The 26,518-nt window shown below is 41.7% G+C and overlaps 2 protein-coding genes across 12 annotated transcripts in view; both read right to left on the reverse strand.

Moving 5' to 3' along the window:
• Window positions 1–1,937: 1,937 nt before the first annotated feature.
• Window positions 1,938–14,724, reverse strand: LOC132591979 (acetylserotonin O-methyltransferase-like). Of its 3 annotated transcripts, XM_088667659.1 has the most exons (10): window positions 14,584–14,724; window positions 13,997–14,171; window positions 13,147–13,276; window positions 12,868–12,936; window positions 9,686–9,804; window positions 6,480–6,620; window positions 5,439–5,561; window positions 5,150–5,217; window positions 3,459–3,612; window positions 1,938–3,380 (listed from the first exon to the last, which is right to left on the reverse strand). In XM_088667659.1, exons 1-9 carry the CDS (start codon window positions 14,653–14,655, stop codon window positions 3,472–3,474), a joined length of 1,038 nt encoding a protein of 345 aa, XP_088523785.1. In that variant the 5' UTR covers window positions 14,656–14,724; the 3' UTR covers window positions 1,938–3,380; window positions 3,459–3,471. The 3 variants fall into 3 exon arrangements, with proteins under 3 accessions (XP_088523785.1, XP_088523786.1, XP_060129417.2); XM_088667660.1 differs by having other exon boundaries at window positions 1,938–3,612; window positions 6,480–6,566; XM_060273434.2 differs by having other exon boundaries at window positions 1,938–3,612.
• A 3,219-nt stretch (window positions 14,725–17,943) lies between these two features.
• The window catches only part of LOC132591134 (acetylserotonin O-methyltransferase), a 36,167-nt gene continuing 27,592 nt past the window's right edge, over window positions 17,944–26,518 (reverse strand). For 8 of the 9 annotated variants that reach the window (XM_088667657.1, XM_060273432.2, XM_060273425.2 and 5 more), the window contains 7 exons: window positions 25,945–26,119; window positions 25,022–25,151; window positions 24,744–24,812; window positions 20,826–20,944; window positions 19,791–19,931; window positions 18,766–18,888; window positions 17,944–18,544 (listed from right to left, as the gene is read on the reverse strand). In XM_088667657.1, coding sequence (XP_088523783.1) covers window positions 18,336–18,544; window positions 18,766–18,888; window positions 19,791–19,931; window positions 20,826–20,944; window positions 24,744–24,812; window positions 25,022–25,151; window positions 25,945–26,119 — 966 coding nt within the window. In that variant the 3' untranslated portion in view covers window positions 17,944–18,335. The remainder of the gene's footprint in view (window positions 18,545–18,765; window positions 18,889–19,790; window positions 19,932–20,825; window positions 20,945–24,743; window positions 24,813–25,021; window positions 25,152–25,944; window positions 26,120–26,518) is intronic. The other variant, XM_088667655.1, reaches the window with a different exon arrangement.

Genomic DNA, 26,518 nt, shown 5'->3' on the forward strand with positions numbered 1-26,518 from the left:
CATTCATTCTCTCTATTTCTTTCTCTCTATTCTAGAATAGAATAGAATAATTTATTGGCCACGTACCAAACATACTTGGAATTTTGCTATGACTACATTGCATTGCAATGTAAATGTACCTTATACAAACACTGTTCCACTCACAATACAATAGCAAAGCAGAGGAACCCCACCCATAACTTGCCTACCGTTCTGCTACACAACTACAAAATTTGTTGGCACAAGGGAAAAACCTGTTCCTGTGCCTAGCTGTTTTTGTAGGAGCCATTTTTGTGCCAAAGTCGATAAAAGGGAATGGCAAAAATTCCCAAGAAGCTCACTAAAGAACTCACTTCTAAAAATAACAATATAGAGAAATTCAGAAAAATATGCAAGTAGTAATGCTGAACGAGGATAGGTAGAGTCTGAAGAAGAAAAGTTAAGGAGCACGAGAACGGAATCAAGGGGAATCCAAGAGAAAGAAAATGAACAATGAGGAGCTTCCCACAGAAGGGAAATGGAATCACAGAGTTACTAAGAATCAGAGAATCCAGAAACAGAAAGCTTTGAGGCAGGGGTGAAGGCAAGGGACCACATACCTGTGGAGACGCAGCAAAAGCAGAACAGCAGGATAGTTCTGCATGAAGCTCACCTTGAGTCATTCACTAACTCTCATCCAAACCTACCTCAAAAGCTTATTGTGAGAATAAAGTCAAAATAGGGAGAACTAGGGATGTCACCTTGAACTCCTTGAAGGAAAGGTGGGGAGATCTAAATGTAGCAGGAGGCTGCAGTGTCCTTGACCAAGCCAGAGGAGCAGCAAAAAGACTAACCTTTATGTGCCTTGCTCCCAGGTAGCAGCTGTAATCGTATGAGGCACACTTCCCAAGTTGACAATGTTGTGATCTGCAGTCCTATGGCTGCTCAGAAAACAGCTGCATTGGCTTAAATAGCATGTAGCCATCCCCACCCACCAAGTTACTTAATTGGGTTTAGTATTGCAGCCTTTATCAGGAGCTAATATTGGCTTTGCTGAATCAGTTACTCAGAGGAGAAACAAGAACAAAAAAACCAAGAGAGTCCTGAGGCACCTTGAAGGACCAAATATTTGTTATTCCGGCACAAGAAGAGCTGAACTTTAGTCTATTTCATCACATAAGTGGTGTGATTCTCAATTACAGGGGCGTGGGGAGGGCAAAGGAAGGGGAGTTGGATGCAGTGGGTCAGAGGGAAATGAAATGCCAGAACCGCAGATAGGGGCTGTTTACATTTGAGCTACAATGAAGGCAGGATAACCCTTTAGGATAGCAATGATAGGCTTGGTAGTGCTGAGTGAATTTACATCTGCAAACCATTGTCTTTATTCAGACCCAAATAAATTGAAGCGAATGTCTTCAATACGCTGGGCCAAATGCTCATTTTCCACCTCAATGTCTGGCCTTGTTTTAGCTTGGCTGGGGACTGGGAAGGATAAACGGCCAATACCTGAGCCAAGGTCTCCCTACATCTGAAACTTAATAAAGTTGTGGCCAATTTTAATCCCATAGCACGTTGTCTTGAGTCATTATTCTGCTCGAGGGTCACCGGGGTTTGGGGGGACTCCCCCTGTCCACTCAAATTTTACCTCATTCTACCATAGTTTATCCCATTCCTCCATTTGAATATTGTGTCCCACATCTTGTGCCCATTTAATGATAACTGATTTAGCATCTTCATATTTTGCTTCCCATTCCAGCAGCAGATTTTACATTTTTTATATTAACTTAGTATCATTTTCTATTATTTCTCTCTGAAAAGTTGATATTTCATACGGAATATTTCATTTAATTGAAAATATTGTAACCAACCTGTTACATTCTCTCTAACTTTGTTAAATTCTTTCAGTTTTAATTGGCTTTCTGATTCAATTAACAACTGTCTATATGTAGCCCATTTAGTGTCCATATTTAATTTCCCCCCTGATATTGCCTCTAATAGAGAAAGCCACCATGGTGTTTTTTTTTCTAATAATCCTTTATACTTTTCCCAAACTTTAAAAATCGCTTTCCTTATAATATGATTTCAAAAGCTTTGAGGTACTCTTGCCTTGTATTTTAAAATTTTATCCATTCCTGGATCCAGCAAAAACAGGAGGCTACGTAATATAATTTCAGATCTGGCAGGGAGAAGCCTCCTCTACCTTTAATATCTGTTACTAATTTATACTTTATTCATGGCTTCTTGCCCCGTCATACAAATTTTGAAATATCCTTATCTTTGAAGCATCCCATATTGCTTGTTACCAGGATTGCTTGGAATAAAAACAACATTTTTACAGTACATTCATCTTAATAACTGATATTCATCCTAACAAAGACAAGTTCATTTTATTCCAAATTTCCAAAAAGATTTTCTCAGTTCTGACAGCTCCCATGGAAATCGGCAGCTAACTGAAAAGGGAGACCAGCTTGGCACTGTTACCAGGAGGGAACTTGGGGTGTAAGAAGGGTGACCATGCTTAACTGAAAGGACTAAATAGGGCCCAGCTTGGGTGTGCCAAGCCCAGCATACATTGCATAACAGAGGGATGTTAACATCAAGGAGTCCAAGGGGCTTTCAGAGCAACAGGAGCAGGTGTGACCCATAGTAACCCTTGGATGTGGAAAGAGGTGCTGGGTGGGCATTGGAAGGGGAATTGTATGCAGTGGGGTCAGAGAGAAATGGAATGCTAGAAACACAGATAGGAACCATTCGTGCTACACTGTAGTCCGGATAAGGACAGGGACCTATTTTGGATAGCTATGATAGGCCATGAAAGAAACCGACTTGGTAGTGCTGAGTGAATTTACACCTGCAAATCATTGTCTTTATTTAGACTCAAACAGGGGCGTAGGAAGATAGGGGGTGGGGGGTGGGCCGCCTAGAGCGGCGGGATCCAAGGGGCACCATCGCGGGTGCCAGCCCCATCCCCAAAACGTGCACTGCACCCTGCCTCGGAACACGTGTAACGCCCCTCCGGGAGACGTGCCACACCCCTGTTTCTTTTTCCTGGTTTGGCTTATGTGCTCCTAGAAAAAAAGGGAAGCAGGAAAATGAAGGTAATAACTACTTACAACGGTGGTTAACATGTAACAATTTTTATTGTTATTTTAGCTTCTCTTAGAGTTCAACCATAATGATAAGCAAGGGGGTGGAGGAGATATTTCCACATGGTGAGGATTTGCAACAATAAAAATACAGTCATACCTCGGTTTAAGTACGCTTCGGTTTGAGTAATTTCAGTTTAAGTACTCTGCGGACCCGTCTGGAACGGATTAATCCACTTTCGATTACTTTCAATAGGAAAGTTCACTTCAGGTTAAGTACGCTTCAGGTTAAGTACAGACTTCCGGAACCAATTGTGTACTTAAACCGAGGTACCACTGTAAAGGCATTAAGTATGTTCAGTTATGGCTACAAAGAATCGGGCAGAAATATATCCATTCAGTCACGACACTCACAGAATGTTCTTGGTCAATGTCTTCCTAAAATGGCATCAAAGAGGCCTGTTTTCTTTTGCTGAATCTCCTTAAAGCCAGCGGCACTGAGGAGCGCATTGTACTCTGACACGGTACGTTCTTTTCCTTGAGTAGCAAGCAGCATAACCAAACCATATACCGTGTTTCCCCCTTTTTAAGACACTGTCTTATAACTTTTTTCCCTCAAAAAAACACACAGTGGCTTATTTTCAGGGGGTGTCTTTTTTTAAAAAAAGTGCTGGTACAACTGGGACCCACTGGCTCAGGACGCTCGGTGCTCTCTTCTGCGCGCTGCTGGGCGCGTTGTTGGCGCTGCCAGTTCCGAGCGCCTGCAGGGTGGGGTGGGGGTGGCAGTGCTTTAAACCCCCAACCCTGTAGAAAGCAATGGAAGTTATGGACCGTAACAATCCTTAAGAGGCGCAGGTCTTAAAAAAACCCTGGTATCACCCTTGAAGCACAGCCTTCCAAAGTCAGGGAGGAAGAGGTCTGTTTAGACAAAGGAAAGGATCGGGGGTGATTCTGCGCCCTGGGACCCACAGAACTACTTTAAAAATCCCAACCTGGGGGGGGGGGTCAAATAGTGAAGCCCCATAGCCCTGTAGCAACAGAAGGCACATTCTGAAGCACCCAAGCTGTTCGGTTCCATAAAAAATCCAGGAATTGTAAAATTAACAACAATAATGGGGGGCACTCTATCCAAAGAGTTAAGAAGGAATGGGAAAGTGTTGAGTTATATATGGAAAAATATGGAAAGGAAAGTTAGTTAAAGATAAAAAATAAATAATTATCGCAAGGGGGGAAAAAACATCATAAAGGGTAATAATATTAAATATAAAATAGACAACACAACAGAAAAAGCAAGTATATGACTAAATGAGATCGCACAGGAGTGAGGGAAGTGGGGAGAGAGGGAGGGGGGTAAGGAATGGAAGGAGGCAATGGTTGGAGGAGGGTATAGGGGATGAATTAAAGGAAAATTAAGACTGAGAAGCGCATGGTTTTTGTTTTTTAAAGATGCAAAGGCTTGCAATCAGCCAAAGTATAGAGCCCAACTTCCAGGAGACTGCGATCTACTTGCGGATTTATAAACTGGAGGTGATCTACCCCCGTTTTATTGGTGTTCAGGTCAGAGTTGTTTTTAGAGAGAGGAAATATCCCATTTTTGAGGTTAAAGTAAAAGTTCCTGACCTTTTTTTTATAATGAGGAAATGCTGCTAAAACTCCGTTCTTCATTCCACGAAGGGGAGAGGGGGCGGGGCCGGGTGCTCAAAGACAAAAGAAATAGAAAAGGAGATAGCGATCAAATGCAGCCTCCTGGGGATCGATGCAGCCGTCGGGAGAGGCAGGGGCTGCAGCCGAGTGCTGCTTCGCAAACAAACGGGGGAAAGTGCTTAGAACCCAGAGAATCCAGCTGAAAAACACGAAGCAGCAACAGCAATTGCACACACACCATCCCAAGCCAGCACAATAACCAAGTCCCAAAAGCAAGAAAGGACTCAGCAAACACTGCTGCGGCCGGCGTTGCTGCTGCTGACTCGGGGAGCTCAGTGCTCTCTTCCACACAGCGCCTATCACTATGGCTTATTTTCGGGGTACGGTTTATATTTCTCAAATGCTTAGAAATGCTGCTATGGCTTATTTTATGACTACGCCTTAAAAAGGGGGAAACACGGTATATGAGCTTCCAATGGCCCCGTTCTGTCTTCGTTGAGAACTATTTCCACTACTAGAACTCCACCACCTGTTTCAGAAAAGGACATGGAAGGGGTATCATTACATATTAAAAAGCAGTACGTATGTTACTTTTCCCAAGTATCCTGGGATCAGAAGCTCAAGAAATAAAGGAACGCAGCTGCGCCTGAGTGGCACACAGACATAAGGGGAAGGGGCCATGGGGAAATCCAAGCGCCTTGGAATGAGAATCAGTTCCCACAGGAAACACCTTGGACACCATGCACCTACCAGGCTTGCAGGCTTTGTGCAGTCTAGTTAGCAGTTGCACACACTTCTCATCTGTAAAGCAGTGCAGGATCCTAGACAAAATATACAGGTCAGCTTCTGGAATAGGGTCTTTAAAAAAATCACCTGAAATAAAACGAGTAGAGTTATAATTTTGTATTTCTTAGTGTAGAAAGTATTGATCTGATGTGTATAGATCTTTCCTATTCTAATTAATTCAAGAGGGTTCTGGAAGCTTCTCTGTGTGAAAGAAACAGTCAGAAGGTTCATGGTGTTTGGGTTATTCCTTCAGAGAAGATGGGTACAGCTGGTTTAAACTGGCTCTCTTATCTTTTTCTGTCAATGTCATGGTGACTATAAAAGTATGGTCAGAAGGAGCCTGAGTTTCACTTTTACTTTCTATCTCTTTTCCTTCTGGTGTGGTGTTCTGTACATAGTATAATATAATGTTAAGGTTATACTTATTATAAGTTATTGTAAATGTAAGTTAAGTCTGCTGCAACTGGATTTCTTATGGACAGTGCCAATCCTGAATGTATTGGATTTATAACCATTATGCTCATTTGCCTTCAGTAGCAGTAAAGCTCTGCTGGATTAAATACAATTGCCTCTGGTCTATTTTTGGAAATCCTGCAACGTGTTAAAGTTTTTAATCTGAGGACTATATACTGGAATCTGCTCTGGATCAATATTGAGTAGAATTCCATGGTGAAATAATTATTATTCTTACAGAGACTGGAGGCAGAGCATAACCATCACGGCTCGTAGTCATTTATAGACTTATCTCCAGGAATTTGCCTTTTCCCCTTTAGAAACCATCCAAATTGGTGGCCTTCACTGTCTCCTGTGGGAATGAGTTCTATAGTTCAACAATGTATGTGCTCCCACCAGCCCCAGTCAGCATGGTCAAGGATGATGGGAGTTGTAGTCCAACCATAACTAAAGGGTCACTGATTCTCAATTCCTGCTTAGTGCAAGGCTGTCTTCTATTCTATTGTTAGCGGGAAAATGATGGAACGTTTGTAGGATAAAAGAAAATTTTACCTCCATGAAAAGTAATCCGGTGTTCCTCTGAGGAGACAAAATGCTTCTTTCCTGTTTCCACTACTTCAGGTAGGTCGAAAATGGTCACAGTAGAATTTGGATATAATGAAATATATTCATTTGCTAGGGCACCAGTACATCCTTAAGGGGAGAACCAAAGGGGGGAAATTAACATGTTGCGCATATCAAAGCTTTCCCAAAAATTCCTGCGCACATCTCTAAGATAGCACACCAGGTAGGTGGCGGTCCAGTCACTTCATTCAGTGGTAAGTATTTTCCACTTTTGCAGTCCTGAGGATGGGATAGTTCAGAGTTTGGGTCATGGGTTATTAGGGAATAAGAGGACAATATTGTACTTGCACAACACAAAGCAAAACCTTGTGCTGCAATTCTATCCTGTTTAGCAGGAGCAATGAAAATACAGTCCAGAGAAATATGAGAGTTTGCCAGGCAGGCGTGGCCAACACTCTTCTTTTCAGTGGGCCTAATTGAGACTTTTGTCATTAGAACGGAAGTCATCTATTCCCCTTCTCCCCACCTACCCCACTGACTCCTCCGATGACTTCCTGCCTCTTTCCATCTGGCCCAGGGTGGGGCCTGATAGTCCTCCTAAGGACTGCTGCTGCGGCTGCTGCTAAGCAATCCCTGGGGCATTTGGGGGAAAAGTTTAGTTAGGAGTTTTTGCTGTTGTTACAGATATTAAAACCATCCCAAGGAAAAGGAAATGCAAGAAAGCAAAATGGCTGTCCAACGAGGCCTTACAAATAGCGGAGGAGAGGAGGCAAGCAAAATGCAAGGGAGATAGGGAAAGATACAGGAAACTGAATGCAGATTTCCAAAAAAACAGCAAGGAGAGACAAGAGGGTCTTCTTAAATGAGCAATGCAAAGAAATAGAGGAAAACAATAGAATGGGGAAAACCAGAGATCTGTTCAAGAAAATTGGAGACATGAAGGGAACATTTCGTACAAAGATTACCATAATCAAGGACAAAAGTGGTAAGGACCTAACAGAAGCAGAAGACATCAAGAAGAGGTGGCAAGAATACACAGAGGAATTATACCAGAAAGATATGGAGGTCTCGTACACCCCAAAATAAAAAAATTCCTTCAGTAGCACCTTAAAGACCAACTGAGTTTATATTTTGGTATGAGCTTTCGTGTGCATGCACACTTCTTCAGATATCTGAAGAAGAAGTATCTGAAGAAGTGTGCATGCACACGAAAGCTCATACCAAAATATAAACTCAGTTGGTCTTTAAGGTGCTACTGAAGGAATTTTTTTATTTTGCTTCGACTCAGACCAACACGGCTACCTACCTGTAACTCGTACACCCCAGATAGTGTGGTTGCTGACCTTGAGCCAGACATCTTGGAGAGTGAAGTCAAATGGGCCTTAGAAAGCACTGCTAATAACAAGGCCAGTGGAAGTGATGATATTCCAGCTGAACTATTTAAAATTTTAAAAGATGATGCTGTTAAGGTGCTACACCCAATATGCCAGCAAGTCTGGAAAACTCAGCAATGGCCAGAGGATTGGAGAAGATCAGTCTACATCCCAATTCCAAAGAAGGGCAGTGCCAAAGAATGCTCCAACTACCGCACAATTGCGCTCATTTCACACGCTAGCAAGGTTATGCTTAAAATTCTACAAGGCAGGCTTAAGCAGTATGTGGACCGAGAACTCCCAGAAGTGCAAGCTGGATTTCGAAAGGGCAGAGGAACCAGAGACCAAATAGCAAACATGCGCTGGATTATGGAGAAAGCTAGAGAGTTCCAGAAAAACGTCTACTTCTGCTTCATTGACTATGCAAAAGCCTTTGACTGTGTCGACCACAGCAAACTATGGCAAGTTCTTAAAGAAATGGGAGTGCCTGATCACCTCATCTGTCTCCTGAGAAATCTCTATGTGGGACAAGAAGCTACAGTCAGAACTGGATATGGAGCAACTGAGTGGTTCAAAATTGGGAAAGGAGTACGACAAGGTTGTATATTGTCTCCCTGCTTATTTAACTTATATGCAGAATTCATCATGCGGAAGGCTGGACTAGATGAATCCCAAGCCGGAATTAAGATTGCTGGAAGAAATATCAACAACCTCAGATATGCAGATGACACAACCTTGATGGCAGAAAGCGAGGAGGAATTAAAGAACCTTTTAATGAGGGTGAAAGAGGAGAGCGCAAAATATGGTCTGAAGCTCAACATCAAAAAAACCAAGATCATGGCCACTGGTCCCATCACCTCCTGGCAAATAGAAGGGGAAGAAATGGAGGCAGTGAGAGATTTCACCTTCTTGGGCTCCTTGATCACTGCAGATGGTGACAGCAGTCACGAAATTAAAAGACGCCTGCTTCTTGGGAGAAAAGCAATGACAAACCTAGACAGCATCTTAAAAAGCAGAGACATCACCTTGCCTACAAAGGTCCGTATAGTTAAAGCTATGGTTTTCCCAGTAGTGATGTATGGAAGTGAGAGCTGGACCATAAAGAAGGCTGATCGCCGAAGAATTGATGCTTTTGAATTATGGTGCTGGAGGAGACTCTTGAGAGTCCCGTGGACTGCAAGAAGATCAAACCTATCCATTCTTAAGGAAATCAGCCCTGAGTGCTCCCTGGAAGGACAGATCGTGAAGCTGAGGCTCCAATACTTTGGCCACCTCATGAGAAGAGAAGAATCCTTGGAAAAGACCCTGATGTTGGGAAAGATTGAGGGCACTAGGAGAAGGGGACGACAGAGGACGAGATGGTTGGAAAGTGTTCTCGAAGCTACGAACATGAATTTGACCAAACTGCGGGAGGCAGTGCAAGACAGGAGTGCCTGGCGTGCTATGGTCCATGGGGTCACGAAGAGTCGGACACGACTAAACGACTAAACAACAACAACAGATATTAACTGATAGTAACTTTTTGTATCTTTATTTTTATGTGGAAATAGATCAGTTTCGTTATGTAATGTGTTTTATTTATTTAAATGACTACTTTGCCATATTTATAATTTTGTGAATCTTTTCATATTGTAAGCCACCTTGAGCATTGTTTTAACTGTGGAAAGGTGGCATACAGATCAAATGATGATGATGATGATGATGACAGTGCTTACAGCTCAGGGGCAAATGGGATGGAGAGATGTTTACTGTGCTACAGCAGCAGCCTTATGATTTTGGAGTGCCAGCATGGGAAGACATGTGATAATTTATAGTACTTACCTCCCACATCACAAACGAGTGGGAAATGAGAGAGGTCAAATGCATTCAACACATCTCGACCACACAGACTCCAAATCTCATGCATAAATTCCATGAATTCTCGCAAGCCTCTTTCTGTTCTAGTAATTCAAAATTGCATTGGCAGTTAACTGAAGGGATCTTTGAACAGAGGATGGTTCTAAACAGGAGCCATATTCCACATAATGCTGTTGTTGTTTTTAGTTCTGTGTGGATTTCCTTTCCTTTCTTTGGCCTCATCCTTCTTTTTCCCATTGATACCAGTGGACAAATCATGGTGGGATGTATCCATAATCCATACACAAATTTAAATAATAATAATAATAATACATCATTTACTGTAGCTGTGCATCTCACCAGTATTTCAAAACCTCACGGGTTTTTTTTTATTACCTTTGACAAAATTCATTTCCCTTGTGATCATATCTGTGCCAGTGAATTGGACAAATAAGGCTTCCTCTAACTTTGCTGTGTGAGGCATGACATTGTTAAGAACTCAGCTAAGGACTGTTTAGTATGCCCAAACTCTTCCATCTGAATTCCATCTGGATAAACAATGCATATCTATTTACAGGTAGGTAGCTGTGTTGGTCTAACACAGTCAAAAAAAAATAAAAAAAATCCTTCCAGTAGCACCTTAGAGACCAACTCAGTTGGTCATAGGTATGAGCTTTCGTGTGCATGCACAAAGTATTTGAAGAAGTGTGCATGCACACGAAAGCTCATACCTATGACAAACTTAGTTGGTCTCTAAGGTGCTACTGGAAGGATTTTTTAATTTTGTTTTGATTGCATATCTATGTTTCCATCGGTGGCCGAATGTGTTATTAAAAATGTAACAATTCTACAGGCTGTGGTTTCTAATATATGACCATTTAGAGGGGGGGAGGAGAAAGCACCCCTCTTCAAACCCGCTCCTCTGCATGTCAGTGGAGGCACTGATTTTTATAATGCTACACATGGAGGGGTCTTGGTGTATTAATTGATGGGCAGAAGCCTATATCACTAGTCATCCTGAGGAATAATTAAGCATTGATTCAGGAGCCCATACAAAAGGAAGGGTTGAAGTGGACTGACTTTTCATTTTTCAAGTATTATTATATTATATTATATTATATTATATTATATTATATTATATTATATTATATTATTATATTATATTATGAGGGACAGAAGCTATAGACAGCCCCCTCCCATCTTAAACACTAGCTCTTCGCCCAGCGCAAGTGGGAGCGGGGAGGGGGATGTTTCAAGTGGGGAATCAGGAAGTAGGAGCCAGGGCTCGGGCAAGGTAGCCGAGCCAAGCCGCCGCTTGGGAAAGGAAGGGGGAAGCAGGGAAACTGCGGGAAGAAGACCGATCCCAACGACCCCGGAATTGCGCAGGAAGTGACGTGGGCGGAGATTTAGTATCCCCAGGCTACTTTGCTGGAGGAAAACGCGGGAATCTCCATTCGGAGGTTCTGCACCCGACTGACAACATGTACATAGCACTGTTTCAGCACTGTAAATAGACTGCACTAAATAAAAGGATAAAAATGCAGAGCTGTGAGGAGTCATTACTCTAGAGTAGCCACCAGCGCCACTGTGACATATATTATATTATTAGCTGGCCCGGTCATGCATTGCTGTGGCTCTTCCCTGTGATTCCCCCCCCACCCTGTCCCAATCCATGACATATCCCATCCCATCCCCCCCCCCCGGTCATCCCTGTGAGCGGCCCCACCAGGTCCCGACCCATAAACTATCCCGTCCCCTTCTCCCCCCACCCCCAGTCATCCCTGTGATTCCCCCCACCCTGTCCTGATCCATGATGTTTCCCAACCCCTCCTCCCCCAACCCTCACCCAGCCGAGTCCCCACTTCCATTTGGTATAGTCTGTAAAGGCGACCTGAGGTGCTGTGGAGAGGGAAGGTTTTCTAGCTGCAATACCAGTGTATCCGCCGCTAGAGGGCGACGCTTTGTAACCTGGTTCTTATCCCAGCATATTCGACAGGGTCTCCTGGGTGACTTCTTAGGTCCTTAAAACAGGGCTTTACCTTGCACAGGTGTGACATTTGTATACCCCATGTAGCTAGGAACAATCGCATAGTGGCATGTGACGTTGTGTCCAAATTTCATCGCTATCGATCAAGAGGTTTTGAAGAAAGGTGGAAACCAAACGACATTGCTAGTTTACATTTTTATATGTATAAATATTATTATAATCATTTTATTTTATTATGCTATGCTATATTACATTATATTATATTATATTAATTATATATCAATCTCATATTGCACTACTATTTATAATATGTTTTCAATTGCAATAAATAATTTTGAATTCTCTTTACACGTTTGTCCTCAACTCCATTTTTTTTAGTGACCGGTTTTTGCCCAAGGATAAATTTGGCCATGGCAAAAGCTGCCTATTGGCAGCTGAATTTCACCAGTAGCCCCTGTCCACATGTTTCAAACCTTCTTTCTCAACTATATCACAATATTCCAACTCCAGGAACTGTTAAAAAGGGCAGGGCCTCTAATGCCTGTACAGGATTCCCCCATAGTGAGCAAGTGGTGATGTCTGTTGACATGTCTGAGCACACATTGGCCTCTGGATTGTGGGAAACTGCACTGCACTGAAGCAGTGAAAAGACTCAGAAATGGCTATTTGCTATGACTGGAAGCAGTTCTGCTTCAACATCGGAAAATACTGGAGGCAAACAAGGCAGCGTCTTCACGAGTCTGTTAGGGTGCCAACTTGATTAAAATATAGTGCGATCGCATGATAACTAATCACACGATGCTGTTCATACACATCATTTGAATGGGACTTCAAAAACATCAACTTTGGGGGGGGCCTGCCCCCTCAAGTATTTTATTGTGGGGGCTGAAGCTCCCACAGCCCCCAGGAGTTGCCTCCTATGTACTTTGTGTAATGCAAGACCTCATAGCAAGGAATCTAATTTTAGACATCATGCTTAAATTGGGGGGGGGGGAACCAGGATTCCAAGTCTGGCATGCAGTAAGTGAGCGCCCAATATCATTAAAGATAACTATCAGAGAGGGGAGAAAGCAACACTGGGTAGAAAAGTTAGCAATAGGTTTCACACAGATTGCAAAGGGAAAGCTTTGCCCATTCTTTAAAAAGAAACAATATCTAGAACAATACAATTTTTCTGTACCTGTAAAAAGCCTCAAAGAAAATTTTTGTAGAACTGTCACTTAATCTATACGTCCGACCCTCTCCTTCCCTGAAATAGAATATTTGTTTTAGTTTAAGAAAAAATGAGCATCATAACTACAGAATTAAATTTCAGTCTCTTCAACAAAACAATTAAAGAAAGTTTACTACACACACAATTACATTTGTTGTCAAAGCTGTGCCCACCAATCACAGGTTTGTTTATTTGTAACGTCTGTGAGTTTTACCATTTTATTACCCTTTTTATCAATCTCCTCACCTCACAGCATCAGTCAGGTGTTGTGCTCTCGTATAGTTAAATTCAGCATGGTTCTTCAAGGAATAATACTGAGTCTTTGGGCTTCTTTTGCCAAGGTAGAGATTGACAAGGTTGGTATTTCCATAAAGCGCTTAAAATGAAGGGGAGGAAAGATTAACTTTTTCACACCTCTGTGCAAAACCCCTTTCCCTCCCCAGTTCTGCAGGGACAAAATGCAGGGCAAAAGTCACATTTCTAGGATTCCACGTCATGCTGCCCTCATTGTAAAAAAGTGCAACACCGAGACTGCAACTCTCCAGCTTCCTTCCAGAGAAAAGTATGGAAAGACTAGGCCTCCACCTGCTGGCAGTGGAACATTCTGAGATCTGGAGCGAACTATTAGAAATCTATGAACAGCAGGCAACTTCGTTTCATTGTAACATCTAAGTCAGGAGGACAGACTCTGAATGTCCTGAGCTGCACTGGTGCTTAGTGACCTGTACTAGCTGCCTATTTGCTACTGAGCTTTCTGACTGACAATTGTCCACAACTAGGTACCAGTACATCTAACAGACCATCTCTCCATCTCACCCTTTACAATCATGAAAGGAGAGTGTCATCTGCAAACTTATTGGGGAAAAAGTCCTTTCCAGTTATAGCAACTGCTCTCTGGAATGCTCCCCAAAGAGAGATATGAGAAGCTCCATGTGCTTCAAATGTCTCCTAAAACCTCAGATGTTTTCCTAGGCTTATTTGGATGCTATTCTGTTCTGTAGCTGGCTTGATGGTTTAAAGTTATTTGCTGAAATTGATTTTTAATGATATTTTGACATTAGAGTGTTGGTTAAATTTCCAAATAAAGAAGAAATACTTTGGTTGTCCTTCCTCTCCACTTGCAGGAACTTTAAGCCAACACAGGCATCCAGCAGTCTCTCCATCCCAAAGGGACTGGTACCCAGACGTTCGGCAATAGACATTGAAGTCAATGGTTCCTTGGATTCCATCAGCAGATCAAATACACCAAGATCAGAGGCAGTGAACATAATCTGGATCCAAAAAGGGGTGAGGGAGTACAAAAGGAAAGAGTTCAAAATGGTCTTTAGTTATTGACTTTTCAAAAAGGAACAAGATGCTTTTGAAACACAAAAAGATTATAATGCAGTTCAAGTCCATTTGAAGTGCAGAAATAAAAGCAGGACATAGGTATGTTAAGTAAAATAAGTTCAAATCGTTGCTGTATCCCACTTGTGCTGTGGGTCTCATGCATAGACTCATTTTCTTATTAAAGCATTCAAGTGACAACACCAGAAGTTTCTGCCTTTGTTTGTGCTGGGTTGACCCCTGTAACCCTAATATTTTCTTTGCCATTTAAAGACATTTCTGATTATTCACAACCATTTACAAGTTGAAAGTTTCAAACTCCTTGCAAGTATTAAATTTTTCAGACAATACTTTTACCTTTGGAATTAGATATGCATGTTGATACAGAAATAACATTTTCAGAGCTTCAGCTTCTTCTGTCGCATTCATGGTTCTTTACTGCGTCTGTCAGAGACCTCACAGTCTTCCTCTGATGAGCAAGTTGTTGTTGGAAGAAAGAGCACTCTGCTTGTGGTACTTTTATTCAGAATTCACTGAAACTGAATTGACAATAAGTCTAGATAAATGACAATGAACTTTGCAAATGACCGAGGCCAGAGATGTTTGTAGAAAAGACAAGTGGAAAACGATTTCTTTCTCATTCATTCTCTCTATTTCTTTCTCTCTATTCTAGAATAGAATAGAATAATTTATTGGCCACGTACCAAACATACTTGGAATTTTGCTATGACTACATTGCATTGCAATGTAAATGTACCTTATACAAACACTGTTCCACTCACAATACAATAGCAAAGCAGAGGAACCCCACCCATAACTTGCCTACCGTTCTGCTACACAACTACAAAATTTGTTGGCACAAGGGAAAAACCTGTTCCTGTGCCTAGCTGTTTTTGTAGGAGCCATTTTTGTGCCAAAGTCGATAAAAGGGAATGGCAAAAATTCCCAAGAAGCTCACTAAAGAACTCACTTCTAAAAATAACAATATAGAGAAATTCAGAAAAATATGCAAGTAGTAATGCTGAACGAGGATAGGTAGAGTCTGAAGAAGAAAAGTTAAGGAGCACGAGAACGGAATCAAGGGGAATCCAAGAGAAAGAAAATGAACAATGAGGAGCTTCCCACAGAAGGGAAATGGAATCACAGAGTTACTAAGAATCAGAGAATCCAGAAACAGAAAGCTTTGAGGCAGGGGTGAAGGCAAGGGACCACATACCTGTGGAGACGCAGCAAAAGCAGAACAGCAGGATAGTTCTGCATGAAGCTCACCTTGAGTCATTCACTAACTCTCATCCAAACCTACCTCAAAAGCTTATTGTGAGAATAAAGTCAAAATAGGGAGAACTAGGGATGTCACCTTGAACTCCTTGAAGGAAAGGTGGGGAGATCTAAATGTAGCAGGAGGCTGCAGTGTCCTTGACCAAGCCAGAGGAGCAGCAAAAAGACTAACCTTTATGTGCCTTGCTCCCAGGTAGCAGCTGTAATCGTATGAGGCACACTTCCCAAGTTGACAATGTTGTGATCTGCAGTCCTATGGCTGCTCAGAAAACAGCTGCATTGGCTTAAATAGCATGTAGCCATCCCCACCCACCAAGTTACTTAATTGGGTTTAGTATTGCAGCCTTTATCAGGAGCTAATATTGGCTTTGCTGAATCAGTTACTCAGAGGAGAAACAAGAACAAAAAAACCAAGAGAGTCCTGAGGCACCTTGAAGGACCAAATATTTGTTATTCCGGCACAAGAAGAGCTGAACTTTAGTCTATTTCATCACATAAGTGGTGTGATTCTCAATTACAGGGGCGTGGGGAGGGCAAAGGAAGGGGAGTTGGATGCAGTGGGTCAGAGGGAAATGAAATGCCAGAACCGCAGATAGGGGCTGTTTACATTTGAGCTACAATGAAGGCAGGATAACCCTTTAGGATAGCAATGATAGGCTTGGTAGTGCTGAGTGAATTTACATCTGCAAACCATTGTCTTTATTCAGACCCAAATAAATTGAAGCGAATGTCTTCAATACGCTGGGCCAAATGCTCATTTTCCACCTCAATGTCTGGCCTTGTTTTAGCTTGGCTGGGGACTGGGAAGGATAAACGGCCAATACCTGAGCCAAGGTCTCCCTACATCTGAAACTTAATAAAGTTGTGGCCAATTTTAATCCCATAGCACGTTGTCTTGAGTCATTATTCTGCTCGAGGGTCACCGGGGTTTGGGGGGACTCCCCCTGTCCACTCAAATTTTACCTCATTCTACCATAGTTTATCCCATTCCTCCATTTGAATATTGTGTCCCACATCTTGTGCCCATTTAATGATAACTGATTTAGCATCTTCATATTTTGCTTCCCATTCCAGCAGCAGATTTTACATTTTTTATATTAACTTAGTATCATTTTCTATTATTTCTCTCTGAAAAGTTGATATTTCATACGGAATATTTCATTTAATTGAAAATATTGTAACCAACCTGTTACATTCTCTCTAACTTTGTTAAATTCTTTCAGTTTTAATTGGCTTTCTGATTCAATTAACAACTGTCTATATGTAGCCCATTTAGTGTCCATATTTAATTTCCCCCCTGATATTGCCTCTAATAGAGAAAGCCACCATGGTGTTTTTTTTTCTAATAATCCTTTATACTTTTCCCAAACTTTAAAAATCGCTTTCCTTATAATATGATTTCAAAAGCTTTGAGGTACTCTTGCCTTGTATTTTAAAATTTTATCCATTCCTGGATCCAGCAAAAACAGGAGGCTACGTAATATAATTTCAGATCTGGCAGGGAGAAGCCTCCTCTACCTTTAATATCTGTTACTAATTTATACTTTATTCATGGCTTCTTGCCCCGTCATACAAATTTTGAAATATCCTTATCTTTGAAGCATCCCATATTGCTTGTTACCAGGATTGCTTGGAATAAAAACAACATTTTTACAGTACATTCATCTTAATAACTGATATTCATCCTAACAAAGACAAGTTCATTTTATTCCAAATTTCCAAAAAGATTTTCTCAGTTCTGACAGCTCCCATGGAAATCGGCAGCTAACTGAAAAGGGAGACCAGCTTGGCACTGTTACCAGGAGGGAACTTGGGGTGTAAGAAGGGTGACCATGCTTAACTGAAAGGACTAAATAGGGCCCAGCTTGGGTGTGCCAAGCCCAGCATACATTGCATAACAGAGGGATGTTAACATCAAGGAGTCCAAGGGGCTTTCAGAGCAACAGGAGCAGGTGTGACCCATAGTAACCCTTGGATGTGGAAAGAGGTGCTGGGTGGGCATTGGAAGGGGAATTGTATGCAGTGGGGTCAGAGAGAAATGGAATGCTAGAAACACAGATAGGAACCATTCGTGCTACACTGTAGTCCGGATAAGGACAGGGACCTATTTTGGATAGCTATGATAGGCCATGAAAGAAACCGACTTGGTAGTGCTGAGTGAATTTACACCTGCAAATCATTGTCTTTATTTAGACTCAAACAGGGGCGTAGGAAGATAGGGGGTGGGGGGTGGGCCGCCTAGAGCGGCGGGATCCAAGGGGCACCATCGCGGGTGCCAGCCCCATCCCCAAAACGTGCACTGCACCCTGCCTCGGAACACGTGTAACGCCCCTCCGGGAGACGTGCCACACCCCTGTTTCTTTTTCCTGGTTTGGCTTATGTGCTCCTAGAAAAAAAGGGAAGCAGGAAAATGAAGGTAATAACTACTTACAACGGTGGTTAACATGTAACAATTTTTATTGTTATTTTAGCTTCTCTTAGAGTTCAACCATAATGATAAGCAAGGGGGTGGAGGAGATATTTCCACATGGTGAGGATTTGCAACAATAAAAATACAGTCATACCTCGGTTTAAGTACGCTTCGGTTTGAGTAATTTCAGTTTAAGTACTCTGCGGACCCGTCTGGAACGGATTAATCCACTTTCGATTACTTTCAATAGGAAAGTTCACTTCAGGTTAAGTACGCTTCAGGTTAAGTACAGACTTCCGGAACCAATTGTGTACTTAAACCGAGGTACCACTGTAAAGGCATTAAGTATGTTCAGTTATGGCTACAAAGAATCGGGCAGAAATATATCCATTCAGTCACGACACTCACAGAATGTTCTTGGTCAATGTCTTCCTAAAATGGCATCAAAGAGGCCTGTTTTCTTTTGCTGAATCTCCTTAAAGCCAGCGGCACTGAGGAGCGCATTGTACTCTGACACGGTACGTTCTTTTCCTTGAGTAGCAAGCAGCATAACCAAACCATATATATGAGCTTCCAATGGCCCCGTTCTGTCTTCGTTGAGAACTATTTCCACTACTAGAACTCCACCACCTGTTTCAGAAAAGGACATGGAAGGGGTATCATTACATATTAAAAAGCAGTACGTATGTTACTTTTCCCAAGTATCCTGGGATCAGAAGCTCAAGAAATAAAGGAACGCAGCTGCGCCTGAGTGGCACACAGACATAAGGGGAAGGGGCCAGGGGGAAATCCAAGCGCCTTGGAATGAGAATCAGTTCCCACAGGAAACACCTTGGACACCATGCACCTACCAGGCTTGCAGGCTTTGTGCAGTCTAGTTAGCAGTTGCACACACTTCTCATCTGTAAAGCAGTGCAGGATCCTAGACAAAATATACAGGTCAGCTTCTGGAATAGGGTCTTTAAAAAAATCACCTGAAATAAAACGAGTAGAGTTATAATTTTGTATTTCTTAGTGTAGAAAGTATTGATCTGATGTGTATAGATCTTTCCTATTCTAATTAATTCAAGAGGGTTCTGGAAGCTTCTCTGTGTGAAAGAAACAGTCAGAAGGTTCATGGTGTTTGGGTTATTCCTTCAGAGAAGATGGGTACAGCTGGTTTAAACTGGCTCTCTTATCTTTTTCTGTTAATGTCATGGTGACTATAAAAGTATGGTCAGAAGGAGCCTGAGTTTCACTTTTACTTTCTATCTCTTTTCCTTCTGGTGTGGTGTTCTGTACATAGTATAATATAATGTTAAGGTTATACTTATTATAAGTTATTGTAAATGTAAGTTAAGTCTGCTGCAACTGGATTTCTTATGGACAGTGCCAATCCTGAATGTATTGGATTTATAACCATTATGCTCATTTGCCTTCAGTAGCAGTAAAGCTCTGCTGGATTAAATACAATTGCCTCTGGTCTATTTTTGGAAATCCTGCAACGTGTTAAAGTTTTTAATCTGAGGACTATATACTGGAATCTGCTCTGGATCAATATTGAGTAGAATTCCATGGTGAAATAATTATTATTCTTACAGAGACTGGAGGCAGAGCATAACCATCACAGCTCGTAGTCATTTATAGACTTATCTCCAGGAATTTGCCTTTTCCCCTTTAGAAACCATCCAAATTGGTGGCCTTCACTGTCTCCTGTGGGAATGAGTTCTATAGTTCAACAATGTATGTGCTCCCACCAGCCCCAGTCAGCATGGTCAAGGATGATGGGAGTTGTAGTCCAACCATAACTACACCGATTCTCAATCCCTGCTTAGTGCATGGCTGTCTTGTTTGCGGAAAAATGATGGAACGTTTGTAGGATAAAAGAACATTTTACCTTTGTGAAAAGTAATCCGGTGTTCCTCTGAGGAGACAAAATGTTTCTTTCCTGTTTCCACTACTTCAGGTAGGTCAAAAATGGTCACAGTAGAATTTGGATACAATGAAATACATTTACTTGCTAGGGCACCAGTACATCCTTAAGGGGAGAACCAAAGGGGGGGGATTAACACATTGCGCATATCAAAGCATTCCCAAAAATTTCTGCGCATATCTCTAAGATTGCACACCAGATAGGTGGCGGTCCAGTCACTTCATTCAGTGGTAAGTATGTGCCACTTTTGCAGTTCTGAGGATGGGATAGTTCAGAGTTTGGGTCATGGGTTATTAGGGGGTGAGAGGACAATATTGTTCTTGCACAACACAAAGCAAAACCTTGTGCTGCAATTCTATCCTGTTTAACAGGAGCAATGAAAATACAGTCCAGAGAAATATGGGAGTTTGCCAGACAGGAGTGGCCAGCACTCTTCTTTTCAGTGGACCTAATTGAGACTTCTGTCATTTGAACTGAAGTCATCTATTGCCCTTCTCCCCACCTACCCCACTGACTCCTCCGATGACTTCCTGCCTCTTTCCATCTGGCCCAGGGTGGGGCCTGACAGTCCTCCTTAGGACTGTTGCTGCGGCTGCTGCTAAGCAACAACTGGGGTATTTGGGGGGGGGAGTTTTGTTGGGAGTCTTTGCTGTTGTTACAGATATTAACTGATAGTAACTTTTTGTATCTTTATTTTTATGTGGAAATAGTTCAGTTTCGTTATGTAATGTGTTTTATTTATTTCTATGACTGCTTTGCTATATTTATAATTTTGTGAATCTTTTCATATGGTAAGCCACCTTGAGCATTGTTTTAACTGTGGAAAGGTGGCATACAGATAAAATGATGATGATGATGATGATGATGATGATGATGATGATGAGAGTGCTTACAGCTCAGGGGAAAATGGGATGGATGGATGTTTCCTGTTCTACAACAGCAGCCTTATGATTTTGGAGTGCCAGCATAGGAAGCCATGTGATAATTTATAGTACTTACCTCCCACATCACAAACGAGTAGGAAATGAGAGAGATCAAATGCATTCAACACAACTCCACTCCACGGACTCCACATCTCATGCATAAATTCCATGAATTCTCGCAAGCCTCTTTCTGTTCTAGTAATTCAAAATTGCATTGGCAGTTAACTGAAGGGATCTTTGAACAGAGGATGGTTCTAAACAGGAGCCATATTCCACATAATGCTGTTGTTTTTTTAGTTCTGTGTGGATTTCCTTTCCTTTCTTTGGCCTCATCCTTCTTTTTCCCATTGATACCAGTGGACAAATCATGGTGGGATGTATCCATAATCCATACACAAATTTAAATAAAATAATAATAATAATAATGATAATAATGATAATAATAATAATAATAATAATAATAATAATAATAATACATCATTTACTGTAGCAGTGCATCTCACCAGTATTTCAAAACCTCACGGGTTTTTTTTTATTACCTTTGACAAAATTAATTTCCCTTGTGACAATGAATTGGACAAATAAGGCTTCTTCTAACTTTGCTGTGTGAGGCATGACATTGTTAAGAACTCAGCTAAGGACTGTTTAGTATGCCCAAACTCTTCCATCTGAATTCCATCTGGATAAACATTGCATATCTATTTACAGGTAGGTAGCTGTGTTGGTCTGACACAGTCAAAACAAAATAAAAAAATCCTTCCAGTAGCACCTTAGAGACCAACTCAGTTGGTCATAGGTATGAGCTTTCGTGTGCATGCACAAAGTATCTGAAGAAGTGTGCATGCATACGAAAGCTCATACCTATGACAAACTTAGTTGGTCTCTAAGGTGCTACTGGAAGGATTTTTTAATTTTGTTTTGATTGCATATCTATGTTTCCATCGGTGCCCGAATGTGTTATTAAAAATGTAACAATTCTACAGGCTGTGGTTTCTAATATATGACCACTTAGGGGGGGAGGAGAAAGCACCCCTCTTCAAACCTGCTCCTCTGCATGTCAGTGGAGGCACTGATTTTTATAATGCTACACATGGAGGGGTCTGGGTGTATTAATTGATGGGCAGAAGCCTATATCACTAGTCATACTGAGGAATAATGAAGCATTGATTCAGGACCCCATACAAAAGGAAGGGTTGAAGTGGACTGACTTCTCATTTTTCAAGTATTATATTATATTATATTATATTATATTATATTATATTATATTATATTATTAGCTGGCCCGGTCATGCATTGCTGTGGCTCTTCCCTGTGATTCCCCCCACCCTGTCCCAATCTATGACATATCCCATCCCATTCCCCCCCCCCAGTCATCCCTGTGAGCGACCCCACCAGACCCATGAACTATCCCGTCCCCTTCTCCCCCCACCCCCAGTCATCCCTGTGATTCCCCCCACCCTGTCCTGATCCATGACGTTTCCCAACCCCTCCTCCCCCAACCCCCACCCAGGCGAGTCCCCACTTCCATTCGGTCTAGTCTGTAAAGGCGAGCTGAGGTGCTGTGGAGAGGGAAGGTTTTCTAGCTGCAGTACAAGTGTATCCGCCGCTAGAGGGTGACGTTTTGTAACCTGGTTCTTATCCCAGCATATTCGACAGGGTCTCCTGGGTGACTTCTTAGGTCCTTAAAACAGGGTTTTACCTTGCACAGGTGTGACATTTGTATACCCCATGTAGCTAGGAACACTCGCATAGTGGCATGCGATGTTGTGTCCAAATTTCATCGCTATCGCTCAAGAGGTTTTGAAGAAAGGTGGAAACCAACAGACATTGCTAGTTTACATTTTTATATGTATAAATATTATTATAATCATTTTATTTTAATATGCTATGCTAAATTACATTGTATTATATTAATTATATATCTCATATTGCACTACTATTTATGATATGTTTTCAATTGCAATAAATAGCTTTGAATTCTCTTTACACATTTGTCCTCAACTCCAATTTTTTAGTGACCGGTTTTTGCCCAAGGATAAATTTGGCCATGGCAAAAGCTGCCTATTGGCAGCTGAATTTCATCAGTAGCCCCTGTACACATGTTTCAAACCTTCTTTCTCAACTATATCACAATATTCCAACTGTTAAAAAGGGCAGGGCCTCTAATGCCTGGGAATGTCCATCAACTTTGGGGGGGGGCTGCCTCCTCAAGTATTTTATTGTGGGGGCTGAAACTCCCACAGCCCCCAGGAGTTGCCTCCTATGTAGTTTGTGTAATGCAAGACCAGATAGCAAGGAATCTAATTTTAGACATCCTGCTTAAATGGGGGTGGGGGTGGGAACCAGGATTCCAAGTCTGGCATGCAGTAAGGGAGCTCCCAATATCATTAAAGATAACTATCAGAGAGGGGAGAAAGCAACACTGGCTAGAAAAGTTAGCAATAGGTTTCACACAGATTGCAAAGGGAAAGCTTTGCCCATTCTTTAAAAAGAAACAAGATCTAGAACAATACAATTTTCTGTACCTGTAAAAAGCCTCCCAATCCATGACGTATCCCGTTCCTTCCTCCCCCCACCCCTGGCTCATCCCTATGATTCCCCCCACCCTATCCCAATCCATGACGTATCCTGACCCTCCTCCCCCAACCCCCACCCAGCCGAGTCCCCACTTCCATTTGGCCTAGTTTGTAACGGCGAGCTGAGGTGCTGTAGAGAGGGAAGGTTTTCTAGCTGCAGTACCAGTGCATCCGCCACTAGAGGGTGATGTTTTGTAACCTGGTTCTTTTCCCAGCATGTTCGACAGGGTCTCCTGGGTGACTTTTAAGGTCCTAAAAACAGGGTTTTACCTTGCACAGGTGTGACATTTGTATACCCCATGTAGTTAGGAACACTCGCATAATGGCATGTGACGTTGTGTCCAAATTTCATCGCTATCGCTCAAGAGGTTTTGGTGAAAGGTGGAAACCAACGGACATGGCCAGTTTACACACACACACACACACACACACACACACACACACACACACACAATTATATTCATTTTATTTTATTTTATATTATTATGCTATGCTATATTATATTATATTATATTAATTATATATCAATCTCATATTGCACTACTATTTATGCTACGTTTTCAATTGCAATAAATAACTTTGAATTCTCTTTACACATTTTTCCTTAACTCCATTTTTTTAGTGACCGGTTTTTGCCCAAGGAGAAGTTTGGCCATGGCAAAAGCTGCCTATTGGCAGCTGAATTTCATGAGTAGCCCCTGTCCACATGTTTCAAACCTTCTTTCTCAACTATTTCCCCAACTATCACAATATTCCAACCTCAGGAACTGTTAAAAAGGGCAGGGCCTCTAATGCCTGTACAGGATTCGCCCATAGTGAGCAAGTGGGGATGTCTGTTGACATGTCTGAGCACACATTGGCCTCTGGATTGTGGGAAACTGCACTGAAGCAGTGAAAAGACTCACAAATGGCTATTTGCTATGACTGGAAGCAGTTCTGCTTCAACATCGGAAAATACTGGAGGCAAACAAGGCAGGGTCTTCACAACTAGTCAGTTAGGGTGCCAACTTGAATAAAATATAGTGTGATCGCATGATAACTAATCACATTATGCAGTTCATACACATCATTTGAATGGGACTTCAAAAACATCAACTTTGGGGGGACAGGGACCTTCCCCCTCAAGTATTTTATTGTGGGGGCTGAAGCTCTCACAGCCCCCAGGAGTTGCCTCCTATGTAGTTTGTGAAATGCAAGACCTGATAGCAAGGAATCTAATTGTAGACATCATGCTTAAACGGGGGGGGGGGGGACCAGGATTCCAAGTCTGGCATGCAGTAAGGGAGCTCCCAATATCATTAAAGATAACTATCAGAGAGGGGAGAAAAATACTGGAAAGGTGAATACAAGTTAGAAATAGGTTTGACACCCATTCTTTAAAAAGATACAAGATCTAGAAAAATACAAATTTTCTGTACCTGTACATAGCCTCATAGAAATTTTTTGTAGAACTGTCATTTATTCTGTACGTCTGAGCCTCTCCTTCCCTGAAATAGAAAATTTGTTTTAGTTTAAGAAAGAATGAGCATCATAACTACAGAATTAAATTTCAGTCTCTTCAACAAAACAATTAAAGAAAGTTTACTACTCATGCAATTACATTTGTTGTCAAAGCTGTGCCTAACAATCATAGGTTTGTTTATTTGTAATGTCTGTGAGTTTTACCATTTTATTACCCTTTTATCAATCTCCTCACCTCACAGCATCAGCTAGGTGTTGTGCTCTCGTATAGTTAAATTCAGCATTGATCTTCAAGGAATAATACTGAGTCTTTGGGCTTCTTTTGCCAAGGTAGAGATTGGCAAGGTTGGTATTTCCATAAAGCGCTTAAAATGAAGGGGGGGAAAGATTGACTTTTTCACACCTTTGTGCAAAACCCCTTTCCCTCACCAGTTCTGCAAGGACAAAATGCTTAATACAAGGATAATGGGGCAGAAGACACATTTCTAGGATTCCACGTCATGCTGCCGTCATTGTAAAAAGGTGCAACACCGAGACTGCAACTCTCCAGCTTCTCTTCTGAGAAAAGTATGGAAAGACTAGGCCTCCACCTGCTGGCAGTGGAACTTCAGGGTGCAAAGCTGCCACATGGCCGAAAATGCCAAAAGCAGCCACAAGGAGTGGCCATTCTGATATCTGGAGCGAACTAAGTACTGTATTAGAAATCTATGAACAGCAGGCAATTTCGTTTCATTGTAACATCTAAGTCAGGAGGACAGACTCTGAATGTCCTGAGCTGCACTGGTGCTTAGTGACCTGTACTAGCTGCCTATTTGCTACTGAGCTTTCTGACTGACAATTGTCCACAACTAGGTACCAGTACATCTAACAGACCATCTCTCCATCTCACCCTTTACAATCATGAAAGGAGAGTGTCATCTGCAAACCTATTGGGGAAAAAGTCATTTCCAGTTATAGCAACTGGTCTCTGAAATGCTCCCCAAAGAGAGATATGAGAAGCTCCATGTGCTTCAAATGTCTCCTAAAACCTCAGATGTTTTCCTAGGCTTATTTGGATGCTATTCTGTTCAGTTGCTGGCTTGATGGTTTAAAATTATTTGCTGAAATTGATTTTTTAATTGATAGTGTTGTATAAATTTCCAAATAAAGCATAAGTACTTTTGTTGTCCTTCCTCTCCACTTGCAGGAACTTTAAGCCAACACAGGCATCCAGCAGTCTCTCCATCCCAAAGGGACTGGTACCCAGACATTCGGCAATAGACACTGAAGTCAATGGTTCCTTGGATTCCATCAGCAGATCGAATACACCAAGATCAGAGGCAGTGAACATAATCTGGATCCAAAAAGGGGTGAGGGAGTACAAAAGGAAAGAGTTCAAAATGGTCTTTAGTTATTGACTTTTCAAAAAGGAACGAGATGCTTTTGAAACACAAAAAGATTATAATACAGTTCAAGTCCATTTGAAGTGCAGAAATAAAAGCAGGACATAGGTATGTTAAGTAAAATAAGTTTAAATTGTTGCTGTATCCCACTTGTGCTGCGGGTCTCATGCATAGACTCATTTTCGTATTAAACATTCAAGTGACAACACCAGAAGTTTCTGCCTTTGTTTGTGCTGGGTTGACCCCTATAACCCTAATATTTTCTTTGCCATTTAAAGGCATTTCTGATTCTACACAACCATTTACAAGCTGAAAGTTTCAATCTCCTTGCAAGTATTAAATTTTGCAGA

The sequence above is a fragment of the Zootoca vivipara genome, chromosome 4 (assembly GCF_965207765.1).
Source record: "Zootoca vivipara chromosome 4, rZooViv2.hap1.1, whole genome shotgun sequence".
In the NCBI taxonomy this organism is placed as follows: Eukaryota; Metazoa; Chordata; class Lepidosauria; order Squamata; family Lacertidae; genus Zootoca; species Zootoca vivipara.

What these genes read in the sequence shown, in the direction of transcription:
- LOC132591979 (XM_088667659.1), bottom strand. Translation starts at nt 14,655, where the DNA reads ATGAATGCGACAGAAGAAGCTGAAGCTCTGAAAATGTTATTTCTGTAT. An exon ending in GCACAAAGCCTGCAAGCCTG is followed by an intron (nt 5,218 to 5,438) that starts GTAGGTGCATGG and finishes TTTCTGAAACAG; the next exon opens with GTGGTGGAGTTCTAGTAGTG. An exon ending in GGCCATTGGAAGCTCATATA is followed by an intron (nt 3,613 to 5,149) that starts CCGTGTTTCCCC and finishes GGAAACACGGTA; the next exon opens with TATGGTTTGGTTATGCTGCT.